Below are 21,078 nucleotides of genomic sequence, written 5' to 3'. Positions count from 1 at the left end.
TCTAATTGCAGTATGGTATCTGTGATTTCACTCCCACAAACCAGTGAAATCATTGACTTCTCCTTTCCTCAAAAATATGGGAGAAACAAACCATTCTAATTGGAAAACCATATTCTATGCTTGTCCTGCCAATTGAAATGTCATGTAATTTCATAGCTGCTTCTCTCTTCCAGATCATTATACACATCAAACAGAATTTTAATAAATATTGTCTGACAGAATTAAAAAACACCTTATTCAGGCCCATTATGCTGGAAGGTTGAACTTATTTTCCTAACATATTTGAAAATTTACTTTGAACCTAAATTTACGAACTCATTGTTAAATATTTATTCTCTCTTAGTTTCATCAGAACAGTATAAGGAAAGATGCTACTCACTGGAAACATGGCTCCTTGAGTTGCAGACAGGCACAACGAAAAGACTGCTATACATTTAGCTTTCGGCCAAAGCTTTCTTCAGAAAAGTAAATACACACACACACACACACACACACACACACACACACACAAGTACGTCTCGTGCACAATTTACCACTATCTTCATTGGCTCAGACCTTTAAAGTAAGTTCGACAAATTTTATTCAAATTTTCTTTGTTTTTAGTTTCATGATAAAGTTTTTGGGAGGGTGGAGGCGGGGGGAGCACACTTTCTGAAGAAAGCTTTGGCCAAAAGCTGTATGAGTAACAATCTTGTGCCTGTCTGCAACTCAGTTGTCATCTTTACAGTGAGTAGCAATCTTTCCCATTTTGTCTACTGGCTCTGTGAATAGTTTTATGCATAAACTCCCTCTTGGGCAACTTAATTTGGACCTGTTAGTTTTTGAATTTGAGTGTGATAGCAAATATTAGTGGTCCCGAATAAAATGGCCACAGAATTGCTGTTCAGCTCCTAACTGAGTGCGTAATTTGAAGAAAGCATATCATTACTAGTTTTATTTGTGCCAAAGACTTGAATAATTATTTGATTATAAAATAACTTGAACAAATTTTGTTTGGATTTTTTCTTCTTCTTAGTTTGTGATACCGCTTTTACTACAATAGTTCTCCCTAAAGATTACAAATAATGTGCACCAGTATTGTACCCATCAAGACAAGAAAAGCTACCACAGAAACGCTGTTGTCACCTACCACAACAGTGACATAAAAAATATGGCCAGTGGCAGAAACAAACTCTGATTCAGTGAGTGATCGCCAGGCACTCTGATCATGTGCTACTTGCACAGCGGTGCTAATTTCTTCTTTGGACCACATCTTGCACTGCCAGTCAATTAATGACAAATTTCGCAATTGCTGTAGACATCCTATACTTCCATGTATAATGTTTAATTGGTATTAATTTTTGCTGCTGTATAATGTACATCTTGTTGGTATGGTAATATGTTGTCACTATAACCTAACATGGGCAGTAATGGAGTGAAAGTGTTGCCATAATTTGCGACCTGGCTGTACATTCTGAGAATGCCCGATGTGGGACTTCGCCATTTTCTGTGCGAACAGCTTTGTTTTGTTGACTGTACTGAGTATTAGCACAGAAGTGAGAATATGTGCTTATACTTGGGACCATGATATACTAGCAGTCTGGATTAGAATGAAGAAAGTAAAATCTAGACTGAAAATGTTGTGTAACATTTAATAGCACCAAATGAATGTGGGTGCTATTTGCCATTATTGTTGAGGGGTATGAAAGACAGAAGACCAATTATACACACAATAACGGCAATTTTACTGGAAACTAAATAAGAAACTGAAGTCCTACCTATTTCATTTGATACTAAAATGAATCAGCTGAAAACTGATATGTCCAGTTACTGTGACACTATGATTCTTCCATGCAAACTGTTCTCAGAACATTAAAATAAACAGAGCTCTACAATGAAACCTGCTTGAAGGAGTCTGAATTAGAAAGTGCTAGCATTCAACTGAGTGAAGATTAGGCTTTTTATGTTATTTGTTGGGTTACTGAATTCAGCACATGCTGGCAACCATTAGTTACGTATGTACCATTAGAAAGAACTGTCTACTACACAAATTGTTTTGTCTTAGTGTATTTATGTGGCTGTCTTTGAATATAACCAAACATAACATGCAGTATCTCAAAATATGTTCTTGTGGCTAAGCACTTTCCTCCATGGACCCCTCCAATAATAAAATTTGCTACTTAATTTATTATTGACGGTTGTCTAATGAGATTCAGTAATCACCAATCTTTACTTTATGCCACCATAGCCAAGAACTATAATAAAAATATAATCTGAGTGACATTTCAGACTAAAAGAAAAAGTTTCCGTCTATAACCAGGCGAAACTATTCTTTTGGAAATGAAAATACAGCAGAATCGGATAAATTAAATTCTGTGTAACCAAGTTGCTAACACCCAAACCACCTGATGTCAGAAACTCAGATTGGTACCAAATATTGTGTCAATTGGGTATCAAGCAAAACTCTGATTTACCTTGTACTATGTGCTGTCATCCAGCAGAATGGGTGTAAACATTAATTAAAAGTAACATCAGAACTACAGAGCACATCAAAAGCATAACACTGAATAATTAATACATGTTGCTTCCATGGGAAATTAGGTAGAGCGTTACAATTACGTACCAAGATTCCACATTCGAACCCCAATGTTGACTCTTTTTTTTTTTATCAAAATGTTGGGAGTTTACAGCAATGTCCTCTTGACAATCTGCTTTCGCTTTGTTTCGTTGAAAGTAGTAAACCTATAGAGTACCTTTGTAGTTACAATCAGAACATAAAAATAACGAAACAATTGCATCACACATGTGGAAGTAATAATAATAATAATAATAATAAACAATATAATAAGATCAATAATAAGTTCGTAATGTCCAATTAACGAAGCGAAAGGAGACTGCCAAGGAAACACTGTTATAAGCTCCAAAAAGTCCTTGTACATGTCAGGAAACAGTTTTTATATATATATCTCTGCCTGTGACTGTATATGTGCGGATGGATATATCTGTGTGTGTGTGTGTGTGTGTGTGTGTGTGTGTGTGTGTGTGAGAGAGAGTGTATACCTGTCCTTTTTCCCCCCTAAGGTAAGTCTTTCCACTCCCAGGATTGGAATGACTCCTTACCCTCTCCCTCAAAACCCACATCCTTTCGTCTTTCCCTCTCCTTCCCTCTTTCCTGATGAAGCAACCGTGGGTTGAGAAAGCTTGATATTTGTGTGTATGTGTGTGTGTGTGTGTGTGTGTGTGTGTGTTTTATTGTGTCTATCTACCAGCACTTTCCCGTTTGGTAAGTCACAGAATCTTTTTTAATATATTTTTCCCATGTGGAATAGTGACTGAGAGCTCTACCTTCTCACCAACTCACCAACACGAGATCTACAACATAATGACGCACATATATGCTTTTTCTGTGCTCTGTAGCTCTGGTGATACTTTTAATTACCATTTATACATGTTCTACTGGACAGCAGCATGCAACATGAACTAAATCGGTCTCTTGGTTCATACTCAATCGACAAACAATGTTTGGTACTGATCTGAGTATTTCATATCCGGAGGTTTGGTTGTAAGAACATTTCAAGTTAGTTAAGTGCAGAACTCAAAGCAAAAAAAAGGATCGACACACCACCAGAGAAAGAAATACACATTGGTCAATACAGGTAGAGGAAAGATGTACTTTCACATATAGCACAAAATACTGGCATGTACTGAATAAAGAAAGGAAGATTAAGATCTCAGTTCCTGCAATGGAATATACTGATGTCTGCGTTCTGCAGTTCATGACTATACGGTTACAGACATGCCAGAAAAAAATTTGCGCCACTTGAATAGCTCAAAGACATGAAACAACACCATCTGAAGCCCTCTAATATTACTTGTAGTCACCACAATAGGAAACTTTGCATTTTATTTGTGTGCTGTGGATTCTATGAAGTTATGAGGTCTAGCTGACAAATTGTGTTGATATCATTAAAATTTAGTTTCTGTTATGTTGGTATACGTTGCACAATAATGTACTTTGAATGCCAATGTTTGTATGATTTTTTAAAGCATTGGTGTAATGTGTGTTTTGTTCAAATTCACATTCTGGAATACTGTGTTTTAAAAAAGAGCCTTCTTCTCCATTTCCTATAGCTGAAAAAAGGGTGGCTGAATTCAATATGGTGGTCATAGTTCTCTTGGAAAACATTTTTTGTATAGAAAAGTCAAAACCAAAACGAAAAAGTAAACTTAAAAAAAGTGCATAACAGGTCATTGGAAGATCAGCAATGAAATGTGTAGGAAATACCCGACACCTGATTAGGGCACATTTTACACAGAGAAATAACTATAAGACAGCATTGTGGGAATCAGATGGTGCATTTGTCAAATGCCACCCAACAGCAAGCATAAAAACTACATTTCATTTCACTTTAGAGAGAATACAACTAATTCTGAGTACAAATGAATCACTGTATATGAGTTGTGGGTTCATCATTTCATGCCAAAAATAAAACTGCAATCAAAGCTGTGGGTGGATTTGCACATTTCTACAGCTGGTAAGGATGGCAATTCCATAATGAATTTTCACTCTGCAGCAGAGGGTGCAGATGGAACTTCCTAGCAGATTGAAAATGTGTGCTGGAGTGGGACTCGGATCTGTGAACTTTGCCTTTCGTAAGAATGCACTCCACTAATTGATCTATACAAGCGCAATCCACGAGCCATTCTCAAAGCTTTACTTGCTTTACTTTCACCAGTATCTCATCTCCTACCTTCCAAACATGAAAAGCAAAGCTCCTGGGTTCATATCCCACACTGACACACACACTTTTATTTTTGGAATGCAAAAGGAATTGTTTTTACTTATTTTCTTGCGAAGGGCAAAACAATAATAGAGATAGGTGATTCCACAGAATCTGTAGATGAAAAAATATGTAAGGGACCTAAATAATGAAAATAAAAAATTAAAAAACAAAAATAAAACTATCTTTCATCAGGACAATGAAAGGCACCATAGTAATTTTTTGAAAATGTGTCTTTTTCACCAGATTAATCTTTCTAACTTTTGTTCATTTCAAAATCTAAATACAATCTGTCACTGGAAAAGATCCAATGGAAAAGTTATGTTTACTGCAGATGGTTGTTTTGAAGACTTGTCGGGGAAGTGAGTGCACTAGAGGTATGAAATTTACTCATTGGAAAAATGTTGGAAAAAAATCATGAACCTTTAAGAGGACTATATCAAAACACAGGCTTTTTAGCTTAAAAACACATTTTATAATTACATAGAACCATAACAGTTGGTCAGTACTTACCTTTAAAACACAAAACTTCAATAATGTTGACAGACACATTTACAAGCGAAAAAACTATTCATAACTTTCAGAACTATTTGTTCATTCCTCAGGTAAATAGGATGGATTGATTGGGGGAATGTTATAAATTTGTTTTCCCTCACTTCACATTGGTTCCTCAACATCTTGGTGTCAGAGTGACCATCCCCTCCTTTCAAGATCCATCCCTCCATTCTGCTGATGATGAAGCTAACAGCTGCAAAGGCTAGTGTTAGATTTCTTTGGCTTTCATTCTGTCTAAAGACAGTACTGGGATTTTGACTCCTGATGGTCAGGAAAGCCTGCCACAAAATAGCCTTGTAATTTAAAGTATGTTTAGGTGTCTCTTGCCAGGGGGGGGGGGGGGGGGGAGAGAGAGAGAGAGAGAGAGAGAGAGAGAGAGAGAGCAGACAAATTAAATTTTACTGGCACATGTGTGGATATATAATACTTATGAACTATTTCTCCTTCAGAACATGGTAAGTGATGCTATTTGAAAGGAACAACAGGTCAACGAAGATGTGAAGCAATGAATGTTGAACAGATAATATCAAATAAGTTGCATTTAGACAAAGACATAAGTTAATCGGAGGTTCCCATACTGGGAAGATCTATACCTGGAGGCTCCAATTTTATTACTGGTCTGCTGACAACCTAATGAGTCTGGTATTTATAACAGTTCTTGGCATAGCACTTATCAGTATTACGTATTATTTTAAACAATTATCAATTACTGTTTACTGAACAATTACTTACGCAAATGTGGCAAGTCCAACGCTACCAAAAGGGTATAATCTAATTGTTGGATAAGTTCTGACACCCTGTTGCACACACAATGATGGCTCACGCTCACAGTTGACTTCTCCAATATGAATGTTTCGTTGGTCAGACAAAAGCTGAAAGAGAGAGAATATTCATATAGTTCACTCCACTTTGAAATATAGTTCTGGATGACTGTATAACAAATCACTTTATTTATATCACTGGAAATGGGTACAGTGGACAATTTTCCTTAAATATAGTCACACATGTGAGCACTTTATTTCTTAGAATGTCACAAACACAGAAATAGTCACACATGTGAGCACTTTATTTCTTAGAATGTCACAAACACAGAAATTTCACGGGTTTGAAACCACCTCTCATGGCTAGAAGCCTGAGAGAATTTTATCAAAGAAATTTCACATTTGAATTTTTTTTCCATTATAAATTACACTGAGGTACTCCAACAACACTACCTGAATAGAATCACTGGAAATTGATACAGTGGACAATTTTCCTTAAATATAGTCACACATGTGAGCACTTTAGTATATGAACAGCCACAAATTGATGCTGTCAATTTGTTCTTGACACTCAGTTGATAAGAATGCTGCCCACAAAAGACAGGTTGCTGCCCACAAAAGACAGGTACTCTCATTCCAGCTCAGGTCTCTTACACAGTTCTAAATTGTCAATCTGCTTTACCCAAGTGTACCCTAAACAAAGAATACAAGAATTCTATCTGCAGAAAGTGATAAATATAGTCATATGAATACATCTTTTAGGACAAATTCTGATGATTTTTGCAATGCATGTGCATCATTGTATCAAATTGGGCCTATACATTTAGATGTTTGTCCATAATGTAAAAACAAGGATGTCTCCAGTAAATACAGTTATACAGGTTACAAAACATACCTTTAAACAAAACAGAATCACACTTCTGTAGACAATCAAATTTGTTAACTCATGTTAGTCGTTCTTCATACCTACACATGTATTCTGCAAGTCACATATTACCCCAGCGTTTTTTTTTTTTTTTCCTTCTCCTTCCTATATCATTCACAAATGGTAACTGGAAAAAAGATTGTCCATATCCTACTTTATCACTTAAAATTTCTCTCATTTTATCATCTTGGTGAGTACATGAGATATATGTTGGATGAAATAATATGTTTACTGACTCATTTTGCAACATGAGATCTTGGAATTTTGTGAAAGGTCTCTGTGATGCCTAATATCTTCCTCACAAAATCTTAACCTGCAGTTCGCTGAGCAATTACATCACACTATCACACATACTAAATAAACCAATAACTAACTGTACAGCTATTCTTTGAATCTTTTTCACTCTTTTTCATTAATACAAGTCATTAAGGGACCCAGACTGATTAACAGTACTCAATAATTGGTCAAACAAGTGTTTTACAACTTATCTCTTTTGCGCTGGGTCAGTTACACAGGATGTTCCAGGAAGAATGGACAACATTCAGGGATACAACAGAAATAGTCATTCAAAGCAAAAAAGTCTAGTAGACATGGGCTCTAACAACATATCTTAAGAACTGTGAGCACTTGTTCAGTAGAAGCAATGTGATTCACAGTGGTGAAGACAAAGAAGTGCTCACAGGTCTTAAGATATGCATTTTAGAGTGGACGTTTACTGCCCTTTTTTGCATCGAATGATTGTTCCTGCCACATCACTGAATACTGACCATTCCTCCTGGGACACTCTGTATACAAAGTCTGTTCAAAAAGTTATGGAACTTTGGCCACAACATTTTTCTGTGCTTTCCTTTTATTTATTGTGCATTATCTCCTTTGAAATACTCTCCTTCACAATTGATAAACTGGTCCCAAAGCCATTTCCACTTCCGGAACCAGTCTTGGTACACCCCTTGCTGGATCATGCGAAGCATCATCTGCAAATTTTCTTTTATCTCATCTATCATTGCAAATCTTCGTCCTTTCAATGGGTTTTTCAACTTTGGAAATAAAAAAGTCCACAAGGCCAGCTCTGGAAAGTACAGAGGATGAGGCAGTTCAGGGATTTCGTTTTTTGTGCAACAGTCACAAACGAACAGGGATGCATTTTTGGGTGCATTACTGTGATGCAAGAGCCATGAATTGTCTCGCCACATTTCAGGCCATTTGCTTCTCACAGTATTTCATGGCATGATCCAACTGAAATGTTAGATTCTTCTGCAATCTCTCAGACAGTCAGTCTTCAATTGGTACACACAATTTCATTGACGTTCCTGACGTGAGTGTTGTCAGTAGACATCAAAGGGCGTCCTGAAAAATTGTCATCTTTAACTTCTGTCTAGCCATTTTTAATATATGTGAACCACTCGTAGCACTGAGTATGGCTTAAGCACTTCTTGCATATACATCTACATCTACATGGATACTCTTCAAATCACATTTAAGTGCCTGGCAGAGGGTTTATCGAACCACCTTCACATTTCTATATTATTCCAATCTCTTATAGTGTGCGGAAAGAATGAACACCTATATCTTTCCGTAAGAGTCTGATTTCCCTTATTTTATCGTGGTGATCGTTCCTCCCTATGTAGGTTGGTGTCAACAAAATATTTTCGCATTCGGAGGAGAAAGTTGGTGATTGGAATTCCGGGAGAAGATTCCGTCACAACGAAACAAGCCTTTCTTTTAGTAATGTCCAGCCCAAATCCTGTATCATTTCTGTGACACTCTCCCCCATATTTCACGATAATACAAAATGTGCTGCCTTTCTTTGAACTTTTTCGATGTACTCCGTAAGTCCCATCTGGAAAGGATCACACACCACGCAGCAGTATTCTAAAAGACGACGGACAAGCGTAGTGTAGGCAGTCTCCTTAGTAGGTCTGTTACATTTTCTAAGTGTCCTGCCAATGAAATGCAGTCTCTGGTTAGTCTCCCTCACAACATTTTTTATGTGTTCTTTCCAATTTACATTGTTCGTAATTGTAATACCTAGGTATTTAGTTGAATTTACAGCTTTTAGATTAGACTGATTAATCGTGTAACCGAAGTTTATCGAGTTCCTTTTAGCATTCATGTGGATGACCTCACACTTTTCGTTATTTAGGGTCAACTGCCACTTTTCGCACCATTCAGATATCTGTTCTAAATCATTTTGCCATTTGTTTTGATCTTCTGATGACTTCATTAGTCGATAAATGACAGAGTCATCTGCAAACAACAGAAGACTGCTGCTCAGATTGTTTACCAAATCGTTTATATAGATAAGAACAGCAAAGGACCTATAACACTACCTTGGGGAACGCCAGAAATCACTTCCGTTTTACTCGATGACTTTCCGTCAGTTACTACGAACTGTGACCTCTCTGACAGGAAATCACAAATCCAGTCACATAACAGACGATATTCCATAAGCACACAATTTCACTAAAAGCCGCTTGTGTGGGACAGTGTTAAAAGCCTTCCGGAAATCCAGAAATATGGAATCGATCTGAAATCTGATGTCAAAAGCACTCAGCACTTCATTTGAATAAAGAGCTAGTTGGGTTTCACAGGAACGATGTTTTCTAAACCCATGTTGACTATACTTCAATAGACAGTTTTCTTCGAGGTAATTTCTTCGAGGTAATTCATAACGTTTGAACACAATATATCTTCCAAAATCCTTCTGCATATCGACGTTAACGATATGGACCACTAATTAAGAGGATAACTCCAACTACCTTTCTTGAATATTGGTGTGACCTGTGCAACTTTCCAGTCTTTGGGTATGGATCTTTCGTCGAGCAACAATTGTATATGATTGTTAAGTATGGAGCTAATGCATCAGCATACTCCGAAAGGAACCTAATTGGTATTCAGTCTGAACCAGAAGACTTGCTTTTATTAAGTGATTTAAGTTGCTTCACTACTCCGAGGATACTTACTTCTACATTACTCATGTTGGCAGATGTTCTCGATTCGAATTCTGGAATATTTACTTTGTCTTCTTTTGTGAAGGCATTTTGGAAGGCTGAGTTTAGTAATTCTGCTTTGACAGCACTTTCTTTGATAGTATCTCCATTGCTATCACACAGAGAAGGCATTACTTGTTTCTTGCCACTAGCATACTTCACATACGACCAGAATCTCTTTGGATTTTCTGCCAGGTTTCGAGACAAAGTTTCATTGTGGAAACTGTTATAAGTATCTCGCATTGAAGCCCACACTAAATTTCAAGCTCCTTTAAAAGATCGCCACTCTTGGGGATTTTGCATCTGTTTAAATTTGGCATGTTTATTTCATTGTTTCTGCAACAGTGTTCTAACCCGTTTTGTGTACCAAGGAGGATCAGCTCCGTAGTTTGTTAATTTATTTGGTATAAATCTCTCAACTGCTGCCAAAACTATTTCACTGAATTTAAGCCACATCTGGTCTACACTTATATTATTAATGTGGAATGAGTCGAGATTGTCTCTCAGGAAGGCGTCAAGTGAATTTTTATCTGCTTTTTTGAATACTTTTTTTAAAATTTAGGGTTACAATATTCAATCTCGCTATGACAACCCTGTGTTCACTAATCCCTGAATCAGTTTTGATGCTCGTTATTAACTCGGGATTATTTGTTGCTAAGAGGTCAAGTGTGTTTACAAAACTGTTTACTATTCACCTGCGCTCATGAACTAACTACTCAAAATAATTTTCAGAGAATGCATTTAGCACAATTTCAGATGATATTTTATGCGTATCTACGGAATTAAACATGTATTTTTGCCAACATATGGATGGTAAGTTAAAGTCACCACCAACTATTATCGTATGAGTCGGGTACGCGTTTGAAATCAAACTCAAGTTTTCTTTGAATTGGGAGGTCGGTAGAAGGATCCAATTATTATTTTATTCCAGTTGCCAACAATGACCTCTGCCCATACTAACTCACAGGAAGTATCTACTTCAATTTCGCGACAAGTTAAACCACTTCTGACAGCAAAAAACACGCCACCACCAACCGTGTTTAGCCTACCCTTTCCGAACACCGTTAGGTTCTTTGCAAAAATTTCGGCTGAGCTTATATCCAGCTTTAGCCAGCTTTCAGTGCCTATAACAATTTGAGCATCAGTGCTTTCTATTAGCACTTGTAGCTCTGGTACTTTCCCAACACAGCTACGACAATTTACAACTGTTATACCAATGGTTCCTGTATCTACTTTCTTCCTGTGTTCAGCCTGCACCCTTTGTGACTGAAGCCCTTGCTCCTCTAACTGCGCTATCTCAAAAATTACAAACTGTGCGACACAATGTTCTACTCGGTACAGCACTGAAAGATAACTAACAGACACACAACAATGACACTTCTGGCAGTTACACATTAAACACACACTATGTGCAAGGATGCCAACTGCATTTTGCTCCAACAGACCATTGGCACGAAATTACAGATGTTCCAGAATTTTTTGAACAGATCTTGTACATTGTGAGAAGTGGCACTATCACACCATCTTAAAGTACCCTAAATGCTACCTTCCCTTCTGACAATGGATCTCCAGCAAGAACGTATCGAGATCTGTTCACAGTCAAGTTTCCAATCCAATTGCATAACTGTTTGGGTATTCCAAGTGCACATATTTTGTTTACTGTGTGACAATGGGGAAGACTTTCTAGAGTGCATAAGTCTGAGCTCTGTCTGCTATGTACTGCTTTCTGGATCTCATGAATGAATTGAGCACATTAGGTTTCATACACTTCATACTTTGGGAAATCATAGTGATTCCTACATATAAAGCAATCAGTCCCAGGAAAAACATGACATGTGAGCAAAATACAACTGCTAAAAAAAGTTTAGCACCACCCTCATTCCAGACAAAGTTTGTGTATGATAGGAAACTGCTTTCTCAAAACTCTTCTGACCACCAAAAATTGCTGTATACCATCACCCACATAATGAAGGTGAAAGCAAACCTGCTTTCTCAGTACATTTCAGTAGAGTGCACTGCATCACCACTCCTTAATGGGACAGTCCTGCTTCTCCCAAACCATGCACATGTTGTCATTTTATGGTATATTCTCGCCTTCAGAGTGTATACGTGATCAAGGAAAAATTCTGGATTTTTCATGGATTTTCCAGTTAAAAATGCATTTCTTCCCAGGTGGAAAAAAAAAAATTTCTGGATGAAAATACTTCTTCTTTGTGTTACATGACAGTATACTTTCCCTCATAACTTTAAAACTTATCAACCTTTTGAACAGTAAAGGTTTTATTCACCGGCATAGAGCTCCCCAGAACTTTACAGAACGAAACCCGGGGAAAAAAACGTGTTTCGGAAAGATCTCTGATGTCCACCATCATGCACACTACACATTTTCATATTAAAGAATAAATACGAATTCCATGAAACATAGTAAGTTAGTTTCTGAAGCAATGAAATTGAGACTAATCTATTTTTCTCAGCCAGTCATAGCTCACATCATGTAATCTCACCAGCAAATGACAGCAGATATTCAGGACATAAGAGACAAAATGTATTCAGTCAACAGCAACATCACAGTCAAGTAGCACGAACACATAAATAGGAAACATTCATAATTAAGAGCAATAGTTTTTCATGACTGTATAAATTTAACAAGGTTACTTGTGAAGCTGACAAACTGTATAATTGATAGTTTATATTCTACTTCAGGAGCAAATATTAAGCCTTGTGGGGTGTTACAATGATAGAACAGGGCATGCTGTAAGTCTAGAATTTACAGAAGAATGACATTCTGTAAATTTAAGATGTAAACAACACAAATTAAGAAATAAGATGAAGCCTGGAGGAGGTACCAGACAAGTGTTGAAAGAGGTCTTCTGACTGACAGACATTGTGTTTAATGGAAGGTAGATATGAAAAATTCTGTTAAAGCTTTTCAGTGTGGTTTTCGGAAAGCCAGCCTCCTTGCAGTACCATAACTGTATTATCTCATGTTTGGTTCTTTATTAAGCCATAATTCTATACATGCCACAAGATGAAAACATGCACTCGAAACTCGGCAAACAAATGGAATGGAACAATTTCTTTAATGCTCGATTGCCAATAACCTGGAAAAAAAATAAAATCAGAAAATTGAAACTAATAACATTCCTCTCATAACTTAGTACCAGACAGGACTGATGCAAGTGAATTACATTCTCTGCCAGGGTTTCGATTACCTCTCGTCATGTCCTGAAATGAGAAATGTCCTGCCCACTATCCTCCCCAACCCTCCCACAGTGGTATTCCACCATCCACCAAACCTACATAATATACTTGTCCATCCTTACACACTCCTGCTCCCAATCCCTTACCCCATAGCTCATACCCCTGTAATAAACCTAGATGCAAGACCTGTCCCATACATCCTCTCACCACCACCTACTCCAGTCCGGTCACTATCACCATCTAACCCATCAAACGCAGGGCTACCTGTGAAACCAGTCATGTGGTTTACAAGCTAAGCTGCAACCACTGTGCTGTCTATCCACATGAATGGCCACCAACAAACTGTGGTCAAGAAACAAGCGGACCACCCTGTTGATGAACACGCTGCCAAACACGATATCCTTCATTCCCAGCCTGTGCCATATGGATCCTTCCCACCAACACCAGCTTTTCTGAATTGCTCATGTGGGAACTTTCCCTGTAACACATCCTACATTCCTGTAACCCTCCCAGCCTCAATATTTGTTAGTCACTGTCCTCACTCATCTAGCCCCTTCCCTGCTCCCATTCCAGCACTACATAGCCGTCATTCTACCACCACACCCAGTTTTTTTACATCTCTCCTTTTCCACTACTCCCTCACCCCTCTCCACCTCTCCCTGCTCTCCGTCTAACCGGCAGCACTTCATTGTCCGCCATCCCCACCATACTATCCCTTCCCTCCAGACCCCAGCCTCATCCTTGCCCCCCCCCCCCCAATCACCACTCCCATCATGCACTAGTGCTGCTGCTTGCAGTGTGGTTCCAGTTGCCTGAGACTTCAGTCGTGTGTGTGTGTGTGTGTGTGTGTGTGTATGTGTGTGTGTGTGTTGTTGGCCGAAAGCTATAATATTGAAAGTTTTTTTGTGGTACCTAAGTCGGAAAGGGGAAGGGAAAGGAATAGTGTTGTATGGGTGGGGGGAGATAAGAGTGCTGTCTGGCAGAGTGTCCCAGGACTAGACTGCACCAGGGCTGGGAGGCTGTGGAGTAGGGATGTTTGGGGAGGGTGCAAGAGGAGGGACAGCTCGAAAAAGGAGGGGAGCGGCGGAAAGATGGGCAGGTACATTGACATGGGGTGACCCACAAAGAGGATGGAAGGTAAGAATAGCGAGGAGGTAAAAGGACAGAGGGGGTGGAAACTATTGGGTGGAGTGTGTGGGGGACAGCTGATTACCACAGATCGAGGTTGGGATAGTTTCGGGAGCGGAGAATGTTCTCCCATCTGCACAGTTCAGAAAAGCTGATGCTGGAGGGGCAGATCTGGATGACTCAGGTAGTAGAGGAGCTGGTTGATTGGTTGGCTGGACAATTAAAGGGACAAAACTACTAGGTCATCAGTCCTTTTTCCCTCGAACAGACAGGTCCACATGGCTGTACATCAAAGATGGCCTACCACACAAAATCCAGGGGAAGAAATCCCCAAAACCTACCACAGGTGAACGACAGCTAGACGAGGGACAAAAAAAGAAGAAAGGAGGGCACAGGAAGAAAGGCAGGCAAGATACCCCACTCAGAGAGCAGTCCCCCCCCCCCCCCCCCCAAAGCATAATGCAATGAGTGGACATATATCTCCCACCCCCACACAGTCCCATCACTTACCACAGCAACCCCACTCAGAAATTGCCTACAAAAGACTAGCAGCATGGACAGGGGAGAAGAAGTACAGCTAGACAAAAGATGAACAAGTTGAACTGACCAAGTGAGATAGGGGAAGAAGCGTAAAACAGCAGGTATGGTGAGAGCCAGGTTGGATCACCAAACCCAGACAGCCACAGCCTGGTCTGAGCAGAGGAAGTGCCAGAGTGTCCTGCCAACCCCTCAATGGGCTGATAAGGTTCAGTGGCTCTCGCTTAACAAGTGGTAAAAGCCACCTTCATGAATAAAATAAAACTAAGTCAGCTCTGAGGCACTGTCTCCTAACACCAGGGCTAACAAGTCAGGCAGATTAAGAGTCTGCCACAGGGCAGCTAGGCTGGGACAGTTAAGCAAAACGTGAACCACCATCAAATGGGAACAACGACAGTGGGGTGGGTTTTCGTGATGGAGGAGATGACCATGAGTCAGCCAAGTATGGCCAATATGGAGCCAGCATAGGATGGTAGAGTCATTGCAAGAATCGCCCGTAGTTAATTCGATGAAGCCACAGTGAGCCATTCCATATTCCAGACACCTATAACTTGATGCCGTAATACCGATTGGAGGTCTGTTTTCAGGATACCTGTCCAAGAGTCAGCTTACTGGTGGCCAGTTTGGTCAAGCTATAAACTAGTTCATCCCCAGGTCCCAATGTGGCCTGGGGTCCTGATGAATGTCACTGAGTGTCCACTTTGTTCAAGGGCATACAGGGAATCCTGGATAGCCATGACCAAGGGATGGTAGGGTAACATGGGTCAAGAGCTGGCAAACTGCTCAAGGACTCAGTGCAGATGAGAAATGACTCACTGGTGCAGAACAGATATGCTGAAGAGCACGAGCGGAGGGTCTTGGGATGAACTGAGTCTTTCAGACCTTGTAATAGGTCAAGATGAAGCTGTGACTGAGGTACACACCATGGAAGATTATGTGAATGGACCTGGACGAGAGGTGGCAGAGGAAACAACTTGAGTTCAGAGAGGACGGACTGGATGCAGATTGCGATTGTAATGCCTGATCAGGGTCACCCTTGCAGGAGACGGATTTCTGTGTTTGAAAGAGGAGACAGTAGTTTGGATGCTTAGGAGCATTGCAAACATGAGTAGCATAATTGACAAGCTGTTATTGCACCTGATCCACAATGGAGGGACCCCAGCCTTCATGAGTAAGCTGTTCACAGAATTAGTTCTAAAGACTCCTGTCACGAGTCAAACCCCACAGTGGTGTATCAGATCCAGTATCTGCAATGCTGAGGGCAATACCAAACTGTATGCTAGATTCCAGCAATCAAGATGGGACTGTATCAAGGCTTTGTAGAATTGCAGAAAGGTAGTGCGATCTGTACCCCAGCTGGTATTACTCAGGCAATGAAGTCTATTATTGTGCAGGCTGCACTTTCACTTAAGCTAGTGAAGAAGTGGAATCCATGTCAATTGAACTTCAAAGAGAAGTCCTAAAAAGTGACAAGTCTGCACCACATTGAGTAGTTGGCTGTCGAAGTAAAGTTCTGGTTGTGCGTGAATGGTACAATGTCAACATAAGTGCATAATGCGTGTCTTGGCAGCTGAAAATCGAAAGCGATGGGTGAGGGGCCATGCCTGCACCTTTTATACAGTGCCTTGCAGTTGACGCTCAGTGACACCTACACTAGAGGAGCAATAGAGGTAAAAGTCATCAGCATGATATCAGGATGATATTGAGGACCACACAGCTGCTGCTAAACCATTGATGGCTACTAGAAAGGGAGAGACACTCAGTACAGAACCCAGCGGGACCTTATTCTCTTGGACATCGAGGAGTACTGGGGGAAGCACCAAGTCAAACCCAGGAAGTACAGTGTGACAAGAAGTTCTGGATAAAAATCAGGAGCAAACCCCGGAGACCCTGCTCGTGTAACACAGTGAGGATGTGGTGTCATCATAAGCCTTTTTCAGGTCAAAGAAGATGGCTATAAGGTGTTGACATTGAGCGAAAGTTGTTCGGATGGCAGACTCTAGGTAAACCAAATTATTAGTAGTGGAACGGCCTTGGCAACAGCCACCCTGGGGTAGAGCAAGAAGGTCCCAAGACTCGAGTAGTCAACACAGTCACCAATTCAATGTGCATTCAAGCAACTTACAGAGAACATTGGTGAGAGTAATTGGGTGATAACTATCCATCTCTAGAGGTTGCTTACCTGGTTTCAAACTGGGACAGTGCTTTCTCACCACTGTAATGGGAACTTGCCCTCACTCCAGATGCAGTTAAAGATGGCAATAATATTACGCTGACAATCCACAATAACTGCTTGATCATTTGGTTGTGGACACAGTCCATCCCTGTGGCTGTATCAAGGCAGTTGGCTTGAACATTGATGAATTCCCAGTCACTGAATGGAACATCATATGGCTAAAGATGGCATGTAGTGAAAGATAATTGCTTTCACTCCACCCACTGTTTTATGGCGTGGAAAGTAGGTTGATAATTCTCAGATGCAGAGGCTCGAGCACAATGCTGTGCAAAAAATTCAGTGATGGCGTCTATGTCAGTGTAGATAACATCATTCAAGGTAATACCAGGTATACCTGCAGGTGTCTGGTATCCACAGAGACGTCTTATCCTTGCCCAAACCTGCAAAGGAGAGGTTTGTGGTCTGTAGCATTCCCAGAGTTCTTGCTTCCGTAGTTTTATTAGGTGATGGATCCAGGCACAGAGCCACTTAAAGGCAAAGAGGTGCTCCATTAATGGGTGCTGCTTATGGCACTGGAGAGCCCCCCCCCCCCCCCCCCCCTACGAGCTCCAGTAGCCTCTGCGATTTCTAATGACCATCAAGCTACTGTCTTCCGTCATAGCGGGCCTGAGGAACTGGGTGGGGAAACAAGTTTGCCATCACAGCCAAAAACACCCCATTCAACACTGCTGAGCACCCACCTGAGCAGGCATCCTGGGGTTTGACACTGAGGGAGGGACAGGAAGATTGGGGTCACTACCACACAGATCATTGTTCACCCCATAAAGGGTTTGGGGCATTGAAATCACCAAAGATTAAGAAAGGTGGGGAGAGCTGAGAAACCAATGCAAACAATATGTTCCGTGACACTTCACCACCAGGAGATGGCAGATGGTAATATCCTGAAATGCCCTTATCCAAAAATCCACAGCCTCCAAAGATGTATTAAGAGGCACAAATTGACTATATAGAGTGTCCAGAACATATACTGCAAACTCTGCCTGACACCGTGTCATAGGTAACAAAATTCTTATAATATCTATGGTATCCACGAAGGGCAGGGGTCCATGTTGTAGGAATCCAAGTGTCCTGAGGGGCAATGCAGAAGGCAAGTGGTGTGCTTGAAAGAAGTAAAATTCCACTGGAGAAAAATGTTATTGATTTACTATGAGGCCGTGATGGAACCAAGGAGGCCGGTTATGCCCTAGGATCACCTGCTGCCATTGGTTGAGAGGTTGTGGCATCAAAACATATAGGTACTGGGTTCTGTTATGTGGTGACCTAGGGCCACAGGGGCCTGAATCTCCGCCTTTGCCACCGGAGAGGAACAGGAGAGATCTGGTGGTGTGGGGGTTACCAGAATCTCCTTCTTGGAGAACTACTACTTATCTTTCCTCTCCTTAGAGGATTTGGATGATTTTGATAGCTCCTCTGAATCAGTTTCAGGTAAGATGATGATGATGATGATGATGATGATGATTATGACAGTGCTTTGCAACTAAGTGAGGTGCCACAATGGTTAGAACACTGGACTCGCATTCGGAAGGACAATGGTTGAAACCCGTGTTCGGCCATCCTGATTTAGGTTTCCTGAGATTTCCCTAAATTGCTTCAGGCAAAAGCCAGGATGATTCCTTTGAAAGGGCACGGCTGATTTCCTTCCCCATCCTCCCCTAATCCGATGACATCGACGACCTCGCTGTATGGTCCCCTCCCCCAAATCAACCAACCAAAACAGATTGTGACCAGCAGCCTGTAGCTCCTTCAGCCACTGCCTGGTGTCCAGGTGTCCAGTTATAGACCAGCGAAGCCCTGGAAGGAAGTATAGTAAGAAACCTCGTCAGAAGTAGTAGATACGCCTCCAGCTGGGAGGTGAGGACCAATGTCCCCCATGAGTGGGAAGCCAACCAATTCCAAAGCAGGTGTGGGGGAAGCAGCAAGAGGAGTGCCCCCAACCATCAGGGGGATAGGTGGGGTTGAGCGGCCCTGAGGGCCTACTGTACGAGGTATAATGGGCGGGAGTACCATCACCAAAGGAGGTGACATCATCGTAGCTGTTGCATGTGACACTGTCATACATACTGGATGTAACTGCTCATACTTCTTCTTGGCCTCTTAATAAGTTAGTTTCTCCAGAATCTTATATTCTTGTATTTTCTTCTTTTTCTGGAAAATGGTGCAATCTGGCGAGCAAGGAGAATGGTGATTTCCACAGGGAACACAGATGGATGGAGGTGCACAAGGAGGATTTACATGCAGTGGTCATGTACATTGCAATGCGAAGGCGAGCCCAAATTTCAAACACCTGAAGCACCGCCGGGAGGGGGAGGGGATGGAAGATATGGATTCACATTGCATCGGCAATGAATTGCCCTCAAAGGCCAAGATGAAGGCAGCAGTAGCAACGCTATTATCCTTTGACCTCTTATGCACACAACAGATGAAGTGTACTCCTTGTCGCTCCAAGTTGGTGCGTAGGTCATCATCAGATTACAAGAGCAGGTCTCGGTGGAAAAGGGTGCCCTGAACCATATTAGGCTATTATGGGGAGTAACAGTCACCAGTACATCACCCAATTTGTTACAAGCGATCAGTGTCCGTGACTGGGCAGTGGATGCTGTTTTGATCTAAACTGAACCACTTTACATTTTAGAGATGACTGCCACTTCCCTGGCCTTGTCTTCTACGTTATCCACAAAGAGAAAGGCCTTGTGGCTAAGAAGAAATCACCATCAGTCCTTGTAAAAACCACATATTGGGGGAAGTATTTCTCTGCTTGCCGCTTAGCCCTACATCCCTCTCACTTTCCTTCCACATAGCCTGGATTTTGGGTGCATTACCTTATAAAAGGGAAGGATACAAAGATGAAAAGGCATGAAGATGGAGCATACATGGCATTAGGCAACCTTTCCTGCACAATCTGCAAGTCTCGAGAATTTTGAAAATTGTGGGAGGTCAAACCCAACAATGAAGGCCATGTATTTATTTATTGAAAGGTTGTAGAAAAAGCCAGAAATGGAAACTTGAGTCCCAAATCGTCAACCAGGTCCAAGCAGGGTCTGCACCAAAAAAACCATCTTGTGGAGAGGAAGAGGGGGAGAGCAAAGTGGAAGCACAAGCTTGCAGCACAGAAACAAAGGTGCCCCATGGTAGCCAAGTACGTACTTACAAAAAAGTTGTGAAGCAGCCATTGAAACCAACCATGATATGTTTGGCTGCTTATTGTAGTACACATCACAGTTTGGTGGTGATCATTCATCCTGGTGGACAGCTGGTTGGTAGGCATACCAGAATAAAAAGCTTTGCAATGATTGCAGCAGAGCTGGTATGTGACATGGCTGCTTTCACAGGTGGTCCAGCCTCTGGTGGGGTAGGTTAAGCCTGTGACAGGAAGTGTTGGGTGGGTGGACTGCGCAGGTCTTGCACCTGGGTCTTCCACAGTTGATCCCTGTGGCAAGCGATAGGGATTGGGAGTGGCATAGGAATGGACTAGGATGTTGTGGAGATTGGGTGGGTGACGGAATACCACTCTAGTAGGTGAGGGAAAGGTCTTGAGTCCCTCATTTCAGAGCATGATAAGAGATAATCAAAACCCTGGCGAAGGACATGGTTCAGTTGCTCCAGTCCAGAGTGGTACTGGGCAATGAAGAAGGCACTACTTTGTAGTTGGTTCTTGGGACTGGTGGGAGAACTGGGGGCATTAGGGAAATGGCACAAGACATTTGTCTGCGGACTAGGTCTGGGGGATAGTGCTTGTCTGTGAAGCCCTTAGTGAGATCCTCACAATCAGCATACTGGGCAAGGGAGTTCTTGTCACTGCAGATACACCATCCCCTGGTGGAAAGGCTGTGACGGAGGGAACTTTTTTTTTTTTTTTTTTTTGTGTGTGTGTGAAATGGATGACAGATGTCGAAATGCAGATACTGTTGGTAGTTGGTGTGTTTAATGTGGACAAAGGTGTGGACGGAGCCATCAGAGACAAAGTGGTCAATGTCCAGGAAGGGGG

The 21,078-nt window shown here is 41.2% G+C and overlaps 1 protein-coding gene across 1 annotated transcript in view; it reads right to left on the bottom strand.

Moving 5' to 3' along the window:
• Positions 1–21,078, bottom strand: part of LOC126203237 (dnaJ homolog subfamily C member 10-like) — a 120,223-nt gene that overhangs the window by 10,483 nt on the left and 88,662 nt on the right. The window contains exon 10 of the mRNA XM_049937483.1: positions 6,048–6,187. Within this exon, the coding sequence (XP_049793440.1) occupies positions 6,048–6,187 (140 nt within the window). The remainder of the gene's footprint in view (positions 1–6,047; positions 6,188–21,078) is intronic.

Source organism: Schistocerca nitens, chromosome 9 (genome assembly GCF_023898315.1).
Source record: "Schistocerca nitens isolate TAMUIC-IGC-003100 chromosome 9, iqSchNite1.1, whole genome shotgun sequence".
In the NCBI taxonomy this organism is placed as follows: domain Eukaryota; kingdom Metazoa; phylum Arthropoda; class Insecta; order Orthoptera; family Acrididae; genus Schistocerca; species Schistocerca nitens.
Note: the sequence above shows the minus strand (reverse complement) of the source record. Positions and strands in the feature narration are given on the sequence as shown.